The sequence below is a fragment of the Grampus griseus genome (assembly GCF_964374135.1).
Source record: "Grampus griseus genome assembly, chromosome: 8".
In the NCBI taxonomy this organism is placed as follows: domain Eukaryota; kingdom Metazoa; phylum Chordata; class Mammalia; order Artiodactyla; family Delphinidae; genus Grampus; species Grampus griseus.
In genome coordinates this window covers 102098322-102113502 of record NC_139002.1, presented here as the reverse complement: position 1 = coordinate 102113502, position 15181 = coordinate 102098322, and the positions used below count along the sequence as shown (strand labels likewise).

The 15181-nt window shown below is 38.9% G+C and overlaps 1 protein-coding gene across 4 annotated transcripts in view; it reads right to left on the bottom strand.

Annotated features, from left to right (window-relative positions):
* Positions 1-15181, bottom strand: part of RTN3 (reticulon 3) — a 60255-nt gene that overhangs the window by 22999 nt on the left and 22075 nt on the right. Inside the window, exon 3 of one of the 4 annotated variants that reach the window (XM_082659079.1) lies at positions 8603-10662. The exons of 2 other annotated variants lie outside the window; for them this stretch is intronic. In XM_082659079.1, coding sequence (XP_082515205.1) covers positions 8603-10662 — 2060 coding nt within the window. Of the gene's footprint in view, positions 1-8602; positions 10946-15181 lie in introns of all 4 variants that reach the window. One more of the 4 variants, XM_082659081.1, reaches the window with a different exon arrangement.

Genomic DNA, 15181 nt, shown 5'->3' with positions numbered 1-15181 from the left:
ATCCATAGGTGAATTTGGGTAGGACTGACTTCTTTACGATATCGAGGTTTCCAATCCATGAACACAGCATGGTTCTCTTCTTAGACAATTCTTGAGCTTCTCTCTGCAGTTTTGTAATTTTCATTATAGAGGTCTTACACATTTTTTTCTTTTGGTTAAATTTATTCCTATTTTATGCTTTGGTGCTATTGTAAATGGAACTTTAAAACTTTTTAATTTTCTGATTATTTGTTGCTAGTATATAACAAACGAAACTGAGTTTTGTATATTAACCTAAAAACCTGTAAACTTGCTAAATTAAATTCACTTATTAGTCTTAGCAGTTGCTTTGTATCAGTAGATTCCTTAGGATTTTCTATGTACACAATCATGTAATTTGCATATTAAGACAGCTTAACAACTTCTTTTCCAATAGTCATTCCTTTTATTTCTATTTCTTGTCTTAATTCAAAGGGGAGGACCTCCAGTATAATGCTGAATACAAATGGTGAGGGTGAGCATCTTTGCCTTGTATCCAGTGTTAGGGGAAAGTGTCCAATATTTTGGCATTAAGCATAATGTCAGCTATAGTTTTCAATAGATATCATTTATTAGACTGAGATTACCTTCTATTCCTAGTTTGCTGAAAATTTTTGTCAGAAAAGGATGTTGAGCTTTTTCAAATACCTTTTCTGTATCTTGACAGAGTGCTGGATTTGATTTGCTAACATTTTTTTTTTTGATTTGCTAATATTTTGTGAAGGATTTCTCATCTTATTATGTTCCATAGGAATACTAGTCTCTAATTTTCTTTGTAGTGTCTTTCTCCAGTTTTGGTATTACTATACATATACTAGTCTGTGAGTTGGAAAGTGTTCTCTCCTTTTTCCTTAAATGCTTGAAAAAACTCCCCAGTAAAACCACTGGGCCTCGACTTTTTTTGGTGAGATTTTTAATAATGGATTTAATAGAAATTGTGCTAGCTTTGGTAAATTGTATTTTTCAAGGAATTTGTTTCATCTAAGTTGGCATAAAGTTGTTCATAATATTCTATTGTCCTTTTAATATCTGTAGGATCTGAAATAAGCCCCTTTTCATGCTTAATATTGGTAATCTGTATTTGCTTTTTTTTTTTGATCAGTCAAGAGATCAATTTTATTAATCTTTTTCAGGAACCAAATTTTGGCTTTGTTAATGTTTTTTATTCCTTTAATTTCTGCTCTTATCTTTATTCTTTCTTCCCTTCTGCTTCCTTTGGATGTGCTTTGCTTTTTCCAGCTTAAGTTGAAACCTTAGATCACTGAACTTAGATATTTTTCTTTTCTAATACATGCACTTAGAACCATAAATTTCCCTTTCAGCACTACATTCCACAAGTTTGATATATTGTATTTTCACTGTCATTCAGTTTAAAACATTTAAATTTTTTTCTCATGATTTCTTCTTTGAGCTATAGATTATGTAAAAGTGACTTGCTTAGTTTCCAAATATTTGGGAATTTTCCTAGATATCTTCATTGTTTACAGTTTTTATTTCATTATGGTCTGAGAACATATTTTGTATGACCTTAATCTTTTAAATGTACTGAGTTGTTTTATGGCCTAGCATATTGTCTATACTGGTGAATGTATACCTTGTGCACCTGGAAAAGAATGTGTATTATGCCACTACAGGGCACAGTGTTCTATAAGTATCACGTAGGCCAAGGTGGTTGATTGTGCTGTTCAGATCTTTGTGTTTCTGTGTAGTTAGTTTATCAATTGCTGAGAAACAGGTATTAAAACCAGTAATTATGATTAAAGAACTCCCTATTCCTCCCTTTAATTCTGTCAATTTTTGCTTCGTTTATTTTGAAGCTGTTATTAGGCACATATACATTTACAACTGTCAAGACGTCTTGATATCTTTTATCACGATAACATGTCACTTTTTACTTCTGGTAATACCCTTTGTCTTCTTATGCTTACTTTTGCATGGCATACATGCATATATTTCTTGGTATACCTTTTCCCATCCATTTCCTTTCAAGTTCTGTGTCTTTACTTTTTTTTTTTTTTTTTGGCGGTAGGCGGGCCTCTCACTGTTGTGGCCTCTCCCATTGCGGAGCACAGGCTCCGGACGTGCAGGCTCAGCGGCCATGGCTCACGGGCCCAGCCGCTCCGCGGCATGTGGGATCTTCCCGGACTGGGGCACGAACTCGTGTCCCCTGCATTGGCAGGCAGACTCTCAACCTCTGCACCACCAGGGAAGCCCTGTGTCTTTACATTTAATACATATCTTTTATAGTCAGCATATAAGTAGGTCTTGAATTTTTATGCAGTCTGTCACTCTGATTGTAGTCTTCAGTCCACTAACATAGTGATTGCACCAAGTCTCTCACCTCTTGGGAGACATACACCCTTGACTTTTCAATCTACTTAAAATATTGTACCACTCCATAAAAAATGTAGGAACCCCTGCTCTAGTATAGATTCACATACTCTTGTGTTTTGTTATAAATTGTCATATGAAATAAACACTATAATCTCCGCACACATTATAATTTCTCCTTTAAACAGTCTTACATATTTTAAAGAAGAGGAAAAAAATAAGTCTTTTATTTTTACTCAGCTATGTACCATTTTCAATGCTCTTCATTCTTTCCTGCAGGTCTAAGTTTCTATCTGGTATCACCTCCCTTCAATCTGAAGAACTTCCTTTACTGCTTCTGGTAGTACAGGTCTGCTACGGATAGATTCTCTTAGCTTTCTTTTATCTGAAAATGTCTTTATTTTGCCTTCATTCTTGCGAGGTATTTTTGCTTAACAGAGATCCTGGTTGACGTTTTTCCCCGTATGGCACTTTAAAAGATGTTATTTCACCGTCTTCTGGCATCTGTGGTTAGTGGTAAGAAGTAAGCTCTAATTATAATGGTCATTCCTTTACATGTGTCTGTTTTCTCCTTATCTTTCATTTCAGCAATTTGACTAAGACATACTGGGAAGGAAAGGATTGACTTGGCAGTTCTGGAATGCTCAAACGTGAACATGCCAAAGAAAGGTCTGTCTTCAGGACTGGCTTTGCCTGGCTCCTGGGAGATGAACTCTGAGCCCTTGGCATGTTCTGGCTGATAAGTGTTTCTGCATACCTGGGGCCTTGGGCCATGCTGTACCAGCATGACCACTTAAGTCTACCTGAACAATATGATTTACGGCAAACACCTGTTCTTGCTCTAGGTGGCTGGGCTCTGAGTAGCTGAGGTAAGTCATGGGGATACTGCGTGCCACCCTGAACACCCAGGACTGGGTGAGCTTCCCTAGTTGGCAGCACTTCGCACATGTTGTCATGTGTCCTTGATGGGAGGATTAAGGACAGCTCTGTGCGACTCTACTGGACACCTGGAAGCTTGCACCTGGTTCCTCCTGGACTTTATCCCATGTGTCTTCCCCCTTTGTCAATTCTAATCTGTGTCCTTTTGCTGTATACAGTTGAGTATAACAGCTTCTGAATCCTGTGAGTCCTTCTAGCAGATCACTGAGCCTGACAGTGGTCTTGGGAACCTCTGACACATGTACCAAGGTATGGTTTTCTTCATCCTTATCCTAATAGGTGTTTGCTAAGCTTCTTTAATCAGTAAATATGTTTTTCATAAAATTTGAAGGGTTTTTTTCTGCCATTTTATCTTCAAATATGTTCTTCTCCAGCCTCTCACTTTCTTCTCTTCTGGGATTCCAACTATACACGTTAGCTCTTATAATATTGTCCCCAAAGTCCCTGAAGCTTGGTAATATTTTTTTCTTTCTATTCTTCAGGTTGGGTAGTTTTCTGTTCATCTATCATCGAGTTCACTGACTCTTCTATCATCTCTGTTTTACTGTTAAGGCTACTCAGTGAATTTTAATTTTAGCTTCTGTATTATAGAATTCCACTTTGCTCTTTTTTGTTTCTATTTCTCAGTTGAGATTTCCTTTGTTTTCATTCAGTGCAAGCATATTTTCCTTTACTTCAACTGATCAGTTATAGTAGCTGCCTTAAAACCTGTTTCTCAATTCTAACATATGAAGTTAGTTTCTGTTGGTTGTCTTTTTTCTTCAGACTAAGTTATATTTTCCTGGTTTTTAAAATGTTGTGCAGTTATAGATAATACCTTGGACATTGTGAATATTACGCTGTATAGCCTCTGGACTCTGTTATATTCCTCTGCAGAGTACCGATATTTCTGTTTTAGTATGCAATTAAATTCGGCTTAGACCCAAACTGCAAACTCTCTGGGCAATCAATACCTCAAATCTTAGTTCAGTTCTTTTATCTTTGTGGTTCAGGGATTAAACAGAAGCTTATATAGAGAGCTTATACTCAGAATTTTAGGCTGTCAGTCTCCAGATCTCTCCTTTCCAGGATTCCTCCTCCCCTCACTTTTCAGTGGTCGAATGGCTGTGGCTGACCTGAATTCTGTCCTCTGGTAAGTTTTCTATTAAGTTTTAAACCAAGCTGCCAAGTGCCAACTTCAGCCTTCCTCTGGCTAAAAGCAGTAAAAATGGAAAATTAACTTCATGCTATCTCTTCCTGAAAGTGTCAGCCCTTTTTCAGAATCTGTCTGCTTTTGCTCATTTTCCAGCGTTTCCAGGGCTCCCTCGCTGCCCCCACAATTCTGTCCAGAGGACACAGTTATGTGCAGAAAGATCAGGTCCAGTGAAAGCCTACTTGGCCATATTGCAAGAAAAGTCATCGTGATCTTGTTTTTAAAAACTTACTTCAGAATCACTGTGTGTAGGTATTACAGATTCACTTTTAATGATACCAAAGTAGGTATTATTCTGAAAACCTTGTTTTCTAACTTGTTTTTTCCTACTTTAAGCATTCATCATGTAATAAAAACTCTGCTATATTCAATAATATAGTTTTTATTAATTATGAACATTTTCACATAACAGAAGAAACTTCAACTTTGACAGCAAATTGACAGTAACTAGAAAAATAATGCACATACCCAGAAGTGAAACTGATAAGCAGTGTGGCACAACGACCCTAGAGAAATATGTGCATGTGTGTAAAAACAGGCAAGTACAAGGATGTTAACTTCAGCACTGTCTATAATAGTAAAAAATGGAAAATAATCCAAATCTTAATTAAAAGGGAAATAACATAGTAATAAACTTCATTACTACACAGCTGTTAAATAGAATTATAGATATTTCAACATGAAAAGAGTTAAAAAAAACCTAATGTTGAATGAAACAAGTTGCATAACAAAAATAATATAAGTAAAGCTTTAAAAGTACAAAACAGGTATTCCCACCAATCTATAATAATTCCAATGGCTATACAGTATTTTGACTGTACAGATATATTAAAAGATACTCAAACAATCTCTAATTGTTAAGATACTGAGATATATGCCACTATCATAAACAGCCCTACAAAGAACATCTTTGTAGCTGTTTTTGTACGTAAATGCTTTTTTTTTTTTTTTTTTTTTTTTTTGCGGTACGCAGGCTTCTCACCGTTCTGGCCTCTCCCGTTGCGGAGCGCAGGTTCCGGACGCGCAGGCTCAGCGGCCATGGCTCACGGGCCCAGCCGCTCCGCGGCATGTGGGATCTTTCCGGACCGGGGCACGAACCCGCGTCCCCCACATCGGCAGGCGGACTCTCAACCACTGTGCCACCAGGGAAGCCTGCTTTTTTAAATTTTTTTATTTTTTAACTTAGAATTCATACCTAGAAACAAAATTGCTAGGTCATTTCTAGTTCTTTGTTATTAGTGTCATATATACCATAGAACAGCAAAAGAAAAATAAAATACCATTAATTTTTTCATTGTTTCTTTTGCCTATTTTCCCCAACAACTTTAGGCAGGACATAATTACAGAACTGGTTTTACTTTAGAAAGGAAGACTACTCAGATATACTACTTAGAACTAGACTCTGGTATATTTTGCTATAGTTTATATTTTAAAAGATTTATTCATGAAGACAATTTTAAAAGGTTTTCAATTCTGAAACCTTAAGGAAGACCTTTTAGCTTCTTGGTCTAATTATACTAGTCTTCTTTAATTATCATCTAAAAATATCTACTAATCACAGAATTTGGTCAGTGACAAATATCCTAAACTTCCATACTCCTTTTTACCTCTCACACTAGATTAAATAACTCAGTTGAGATTTGCTGATAATTAGTACACAGTACTTTATTTACTACAACACTGTGAAGCAGGGCAAAATAACTACCAGAATATTAACAAAGGAAGATGCCAAACCAATCCGGCCATTCGGCCAGTTGTCTAAGGTCACACTAAAGCAGGTATTTGCCAGAACTAGACTCTGGATTGTTGCCTAATTTCTACATGCCTCATCACTCACAAGAATTACCTTTAAGAATTTTGACAACAACGAATGAAGAAAGCTAGAATATACCAGAGTCAGAGAATCATATTATTGAAATGATATTGATGACCACCTACTTCAACATCCTCACTTTACAACTTAGGCCCCAAAAGGTGATGTAATGTAATTCTTTAAAGTCACACTTCTAGACACTGTAAAGCAACAATAATTCAGCTCTCTTTAATCCAAGTTCAACAATCTTCAATTACTAAAGTATAACAGCTATCCTTAACTGCCATTTCAAATTTTTGAGTTTATAAAAAAGCCTCTATGTTTTCACTGATAATTATTAACAATTCGTTCACTAACAAATAATTATCCAGTACCTACTATATGCCAGGTCCTGTACTTGGTGCTAAATGAATATTCACTATATACTAGGCCCTGCATTACCTGCATTTTCACATGTAACCCTCTCACTATTATTATAAAGTAAGCACCATTATTATCTCTATTTTAAGGATTAAAATTTACTAAGATTAAATAATCTGCCCATGGTCTTCAGTAAGGAAATGTCTTTATAAAAAGTAAACAGTGCCTTTCTGCTGCAGGCACTAAGGGCAGCAGTCATGGCTCTGCAGCAGCCCATGACTATGGGCTTCAAGGTGACCCAGAACGTGAGCAAGGAAGGTGACCCACAGAGGCCAGCAGGGCACCTTACCAAGTAAAGCAAGTTAGTGAGGGACAAGCTCTGAGAGGCATGGGGCTTCACTCCTTACAAGGAGTGCCCCTGCAGGAGGAGCTGAGCAGTGTTCTGGATACTATGAGGAGAGGAAAGCGGCTGCTAAGGACTAAGCCCCCCTCCTTACTCTGCATAATAAAACCTTTACAGAAAAAAAAAAAAATGTAAGTGGTATAATCTCACTTATAAATTTATCCTAACGAAAATACTTTTTGTTTTAAATATTATAACTCTGCATATGATTTCATTTGAAAGAAGGGATCTATTGTTTAAAAAGTTTGGAAGGGCTTCCCTGGTGGCGCAGTGGTTGAGAGTCTGCCTGCCGATGCAGGGGACACGGGTTCGTGCCCTGGTCCGGGAGGATCCCGCATGCCGCGGAGCGGCTGGGCCCATGAGCCATGGACGCTGAGCCTGCGCGTCTGGAGCCTGTGCTCCGCAGCGGGAGGGGCCACAGCAGTGAGAGGACCGCGTACCGCAAAAAAAAAAAAAAAAAAAAAAAATGGAAAACACAGAGTCCTCCATAGCACCTAACACTGACCATACAGTAAGTGCAGAACTTGGTATCAGATTAGAGGTTGGGGGTCACTTTTGAAGGGTTTTATATATCCTTTTTTTCATTATACTTTCTAAGACACCAGAACAGAGAGCATTTGAAATAATTTAACTGAAGGCCAACCGCTAGGAAAGTAATCGCTCAAATAAATAGAAGACAAGGGGAAGAACTTCTAGTACCATATATTGGGCTTTGGCCTGAAGCATGACAAACAAGGCCCAAAGTGGAAGAATGCATGAGTTCTCTTAAGCGTCACTCACGAAGGTGTACTACAATGCTGGTTACCTACTTTCAGAGCATAAAATCTCTGCGGTGTAAGATCAAATTAATTAAAAGTTTCATTTACTATCTTCCCAGCAGGGATTCCTTTATCTTTGATTGCTAAATAGATTTTCCAAGGCCCACAGCAAAAAACCCAAGTGCCAAGCAGTGCTATTATTACAGAGATTTAAAAATAAGCTTTGTGGGCTTCCCTGGTGGCGCAGTGGTTGAGAGCCCGCCTGCCGATGCAGGGGACACAGGTTCATGCCCCGGTCTGGGAGGATCCCACATGCCGCAGAGTGGCTGGGCCCGTGAGCCATGGCCGCTGAGCCTGCGCGTCCTGAGCCTGTGCTCCGCAACGGGAGAGGTCGCAACAGCGAGAGGCCCGCGTACCGCAAAATAAATAAATAAATAATAAAAATAAGCTTTGTAAATAAATAAGAGCCTAGCGATGCTCTTAAAAGCAGCAATCTCCCCTAGGGCCAACGTATAAGGAAAGGAGAACCTTGAAAAAACTGGACCATACAATTTTTTCTTTAGAAGAATATTAATTTTAACAGGTAGTCTACTGCTTTGGAAAATATTTGTACAAGAAAACCAAATCAAGCAACCATTAAAAAAAATCTACCTTTTCCCATTTTACTGTATATTTTTATTCTAGCTATAATTTTGGTGATATAAATCAGAGACTAAAAAAAATAGCACTCTAAATAATCAATCATAGCAGGATTAACCACATGCAGTATTTCTAATGTAAACAGTTACCTGAGAATTCTGTCAGAAGTCTTGCTAGGACATCCTTGTTTACCAGTTCAGTCTTGCTAAGGCTGGAAGTGACATCTACCCTAGCAGCTTCTTTGGTAATAGTGGGCTTCCTGGAAACCCCGAGATCAGATCCAGTCTTGACATCTCTGTGTTCTAGGACATCACAGGATCTCTGTGGCCAAGATTCTGGAGCAAATGTTAAAGTCTGCTTGAGTATTTCTTCGGGAGATTCTATTTCATCCTGTACAGAAGCTGACTGCTCAAGCTTCCTTTCATTCAGTTCTTTCAGTGCTTTGATTGTGAGCTGTTCCTGGTCTAAGTCAAGAGATGCTACTGGAGTACCCTGGGTAGGGAAAACGTCCAGAAGCTCACTCCCATCTGTTTCCTTGCTTTGTTCATTGTATTTGCCTTCTATGTTTTTAATTTCAGAACCACCTGACTCACTTTCATGTAAAACATCTACAGGAAGAGCTGTTTTAAAGTCCTTAGTTTTCTCTGATGTTGCTTCGAAGGTACTTCCTTCACCTTTACCTACTATTCCTTTCTCTCTGGTTTCTGTAAAGGCTGCTATCAGGTCCTCTGGGGAAGAATCATCTACATCTTTAACACTTTTTTCATGCAATGACTCCAAATAGGCAGAGGTGGTCACATTTCGTGAGAATTCTGTCTTACCATTATAAACCTTTGGAGGTGCTTCTGAAGGAAGTTTGGGGTTCTCAGCTGCAACAAGCTTTTCAGGAGCAACTACACTCATACTATCTGACTGCTTCACATCTTCTGACGTGACATTCATATTAGGTACTTGTGAACATGCTGCCTCACCAGCTGGACTCCTTCCAAGAATATCAGGCTGAACTTGTCGTGGCCCAGAGTCACTGATGGATCCGTCAAAGTTTCCAGATGTTTTGTCTTCCCTATTACAATGAAGAATCTCTTTGATTGCTCTTTCATCTGTTTTTACAACAGCACTTGGGATGGAAACAGGTTCTTCAGCCTGAATTTTGTTGCTCTCAAATGAAGTATCTGCTGTGATGTCCTCTATCACCGTGTCATCAGACTCACCAGAACTGTCAGCCTCTGTCACGTCTCCCAACACAGAGGTCTGCCAGTTCATTTCACCCTTCAGGTGGCCATCAGGTAAAACCACTTTCACTGTGGCCACCCCAGAACCAAGAGAGACACCTTTCTCAAATGGAGATCCAGGTAACTCTGAAAGCGTGTCATCTCTTTTTTGCACACTGCCTTGCACACCTTTGATATTGATTTCTTGTGTGGAGTTGAGACAGTCTGGCATAGCGTTTTCCTGTGGGCGAGATGTTTCTGCCCAATCACCTGTTGATTTAGGGATAGTAGTGCTCCCACTGATAGAACATACAGGAATTTTCTGCTGAGTGTTACTTTTAAGATTTACAACTGGAATTTCTGAGATATATTCACCCATGTCGGGTCCTGTAGCTTTTGTGATGTAGTCAGATTTATCACTCTGCTGTTTTACTTGGGGAACCAAATCCCAAGTCAATATTTCATTAGTAAAGTTATGCATATCATTTACACATCTAGATACCTCCTCCAATGCTGCAGTTGTGTGTGAAAACTGCCTAGTGAGCAACGCAGAGGCTGGGGAACGCCCTGTTTCTTTATTTCTCAGTGGAAATACTTTGTCATTAGACTCAGAAATGTCTGCAGGTGATTCTCTATCAATGTGCACTGCCCAGCTACCAAAATCATTTACGTTTTCCTTATATGCGTCTTTAAATTCTCTGTCAAATGCTGCTTTGTCAATAATTACTTCAAATGGTGATTCAGGGGAATCCTTTTCCGTAATACCAACTCCTGAAACTTCAGAGGGGGACAAGGAATAGGTACAAATACCTTCTGCTTTATGCTGCTCGGTGGGTGGCTCCTGGGCTGTTAGCAGAGTGAATTTGTCACCTGCATCCAAGGCAGTTCTATCGTCCCTACTTGGTACCTCATTTGGGTTCTTGGACTCTTGATCTTTATTTATCTGCTCTTGCGTGTGACCAACTTCCTTTGAGAGAAAAGCAGGATGATCTGGGAAACTGTCTGGAATGGAAGGACGGTTACAGTGAACTCCTTCTGCAACAGAAACTGGGGAGTCTGCTATGTCTTTACTGGTCCCCTGAGGCTTTTCCATCTTTTTCACATCTAGAGGAGCCAAGCAGTCTTTTCTTTCTTTGGCTAAAACAGGCTGGCTGCCTAACACTTTGCTTTTTTCTCCATGTAGTATTGTAAGGTCAGTGTTATATATTTCAGAAGATGAACAAAAGAAGGAAGTCATAATTTCTGAAGGTGGCTCATCAGAGCAAAGAGAGCTCAATCCCTCTATGGTCAGCATTTGAAAGAAAAAAAATTGTTTACCAGGTACAATTACACATTAGCTAGTCAGGCCAAGCAGCATGCTTTTTATTCTAAAATTCGTATATATACACACAGGATGTACATATACACACACATAAATATATAACAAAACAATGAGCAACGGTTATCCTATAAGACATGCATAAAATTGTCAGCAGTGAAACAGAAAAGGCTTATCATGCTACAAATTGCAAAAGACAAAAAATTTTCACGACAAAATACTCTTCAATTTACTTTTTCCCTTTAATGGTAAAGCATGGATAATAAGATGGATAATCTGGGGAAGTGCTTTTCCTTTGGTATTTGGTATAGCTATTCAACAGAGACAATGTAATCCATATAAAACAAACAACTTGATATTATGAAGTACTAATATGCTCTCATCTGTAGGGGGAACAATTCAGGACACACACCTTCTATAAAACCACTGTTAGAGTCTGACAGTCTGAAAAGGAAAAAAAGAAGTGACCAGAGTTCCCCCCCACCCCCAGAGATATAGCGGACCCCTCCTAAGCCTAAAAATCAGACTAGAAGTAGTCTATTCCACCCATAGGGAAGATGGGCCCCAGGAACAGATGGCCTCAATGTCTTAAACTAAAGGGCACTGAAAAGGTTGGTCTGTTCCAAAAGCTCTTGCACCACCCTGCCAATTCAAACAAAACTGAACTGTGTAAATTGGTTTCCTTTATTAAGAAGAGTAATCTTCAGAAATCCTTTTAAAACAGAAAATATCCCCCTAAAAGTAATATATTAATTAAGTCTTAACAGTTTTTAATATCACAGTAGCCACTGATTTACCACATTGTTTTCCAACTAACCAATCTAGGAAGTTTTTACTGGGGAAAAGTTCAAAACAACTGTCCCAAGGGCAGGCACTATCTTTCTTACACACTGTTGTATCTCTGGAGTTGGAACAAAGTAGGTCTTAAATAAATAGTTCCAAATGAATGAATCAAACATTCAGCTTGGTCAGATGAGACCTAAGTAGGCTCAGGACAGCAATGCCTTCCTTGAGTGTGAATGAATAATTGGGAAGATGTGAAAGAGAAAAAGCTTTGGGATTACTTTTACTCAGCTTGCGTTCTTTTTCAGTGATAAGCTGAATAACAGCCAGACAAAAGCAAAATTATGATTTATTCAAAATCATTTTATAAAGATGAAAAGAAATAATATCTTACTGCAAGAAATAAAATTCCACTATTATAAAAATGTTTCCAAATGCCAGATAAAGTTCCATTTTAATACATCACTGGAATCTGATGTAACAGGATCTCTGACTTTTAGAACAGTGCAACTGTAATCATCGGGGTGGGGGGGCCAGGGAAAGTCTTTGTAAATTGAGGAAAAATAAAGTTTGGTGGTATAAACTGTACCAGTGGGACAGAAGTAAGCTGTAATTCATATTTAGTTCTAATGCAGTAAACACGGCTTGCATCTATCACTGTACAGTATGGATACTCAGCAAGACTGGATTAAGGATAAATGAAGCTCACCACTGTAGGTTAAAATGCTTTAAAAAACCTGAAATTTAAAGAACTATAGCCTACATTTAAATCAGAAATATTCCACAGGGCTCCACTGGTGGCACAGGGGTTAAGAATCCGCCTGCCAATGCAGGGGACACGGGTTCGAGCCCTGGTCCAGGAAGGTCCCACATGCTGCGGAGCAACTAAGCCCGTGCACCACAACTACTGAGCCTGCGCTCTAGAGCCCGCAAGCCACAACTACTGAAGCCATGTGCCACAACTGCTGAAGCCCGCGCACCTAGAGCCCGTGCTCCACAAGAAGAAGCGGCCGCAATGAGACGCCTGCGCACCACAACAGAGTAGCTCCCGCTCAAGGCAACCAGAGAAAGCCCGTGCACAGCGACGAGGACCCAGCGCAGCCAAAAATAAATAAATAAATAAATTTATTTTAAAAAAAGGAAAAAAGAAATATTCCACAATCTGAGTTATGTATTATTACTGAATTTACTGATGACTGTTCCTACCAGGAAACATTCAATGGACTAAATCTGGAATAAGGTAAAACTGGGGCCGCCCCCCTTCCCTTCAAACAGGAATGGAGGACTTCCTTGGTGGCGCAATGATTAAGAATCTGCCTGCCAGTGCAGGGGACGCGGGTTCGAGCCCTGGTCCGGAAAGATCCCACATGCCGCAGAGCAACTAAGCCCGTGCACCACAACTGCTGAGTCTGTGCTCTAGAGCCCGCGAGCCACAACTACTGAGCCTGCGTGCCACAATACTGAAGGCTGCACGCCTAGAACCCGTGCTCCGCAACAAGAGAAGCCACCACAATGAGAAGCCTGTGGACCACAACTAAGAGTAGCCCCGGCTCACTGCAACTAGAGAAAGCCTGCGTGTAGCAACAAAGACCCAACGTGGCCAAAAATAAATAATTTAAAAAACAAACAAACAAACAGGAGTGGAACCTTGAGGTGAACAAAACTGACTCCACCTCAGAGGGAAAGCTCAGCTTATATGTTTTATAGAGACTGAGATTTCAGAAGATTTAGACCTGTCATTTTACAGAAACAAGTGGACAAAATGAATTAGTAATAATTCATTAGTAATTACTGAGTGCCATTATCACGTGCCTGACACTGTTTTAGAAACTAGATTAAAAGCAGTGAACAACACAGAAAAAATCCTTGCCTTTGTGGAGCTTACAATACAGAGTGGGAGACAGAAAATAAGCAAAATCAATAAGTAAAATGATGATGATGTGGAGGTGGGTTGGATGAAATGAAAAAGAAAGCAACCTACATTGAATGCTAATGAAAGAATGCACACAGTACTACAAACAAAAAAAGCACGGTAGGGAGTTCCCTGGCGGTCCAGTGGTTAGGACTTGGTGCTTTCACTGCCGCGGGCCCTAGCCAGGCAACTAAGATCCCGCAAGCCACACAGTGCGGCCAAAAAAAAAAAAAAAGCATGGTAGAAATGTTTTGCTTTGTCAGGACACAAACCTTTCAGTTTTCTAAGCCTTGTTTCTTTTCTAATTTCCTTGAACTCTTTTTTTTTTAAAGATTTTTTTTGATGTGGACCATTTAAAAAATCTTTATTGAATTTGCTACAATATTGCTTCTGTTTTATGTTTTGGTTTTTTGGCTGAGAGGTATGTGGGATCTTAGCTCCCCGACAAGGGATTGAACCCGCACCCCCTGCATTGAAAGGTGAAATCTTAACCAATGGACTGCCAGGGAAGTCCCTCCTTGAACTCTTAATACTCCAAAAGTTTCGAGTTAGGTATATAATAATCTGAGGTAAAGCTAGAAGATTAGGTTAGAAATCGTATTCTCAGAATAACAACAAGTTCTGTACTGAATGCCATGACAGCTTGACAGACTTCAAGCATTTTACTGAAGATCTGTCAATATGATGTAACTATTATATATACAAAAGAACTTTAATCATGTTCCCTAACAATAATTTTGTGACTTAATACTTGGATTGGATAGTGTTTTCAGGGCACAGGTTTAGGGGGTAAACAGAGTATGATGTTGCATTCATTCCTCCTCAGTGATTGTGAGATGCAGATATTAGCTCTCATGATTGTCAATCAAGGTTTCCCACATGTAACAATATAAGTTAGCATCCTCATCTTTGTTTTAATTTTAATAATTATCTTGTTTAGAATTTCAGCAAATGGAAAGAAGTTTATTTGGCTACTTGAAACCCTCACAAACTTGAACAGAGCTGACTTGTACCAAGACAATGAAAAAACCGGTCTGGAAGTAAAGAACTTATAATGGCATGAAAACATTAAACAAAACAAAGACCAGAATCTAATAAGCCTTTAGAAACTAAGCTCCCATAAGTAAAGACTCTTCCAATTAGTCAGTATGACACAATAGTCATTAGTGTTGTCAAAGTCTGTACCTGGCAAAACAGCAGAAAACTCCAGGGAGTTTGAAGGGTGTTAGGTTTTAAAAATACTGTACCCTGGAAAACTGCCTGATGGAATAATTCTGGATTATCTTACATCTCAGAAAATGTCCACTACCTTTCCTTTTTCAAAAGATCCAGCCCTTCACATGCACTACAAGATATTTTCAACATTACTCAAAACAAATGTCTGTCAAAAATCTCCTCATTATATTTTATAGATTAGTTATTTGCTATAATGCAATTTAATGTGCACATTCATTTTCAAAAAGTCTAGTTACTCAAAAATATAGCATTATTCTAATTATTAACA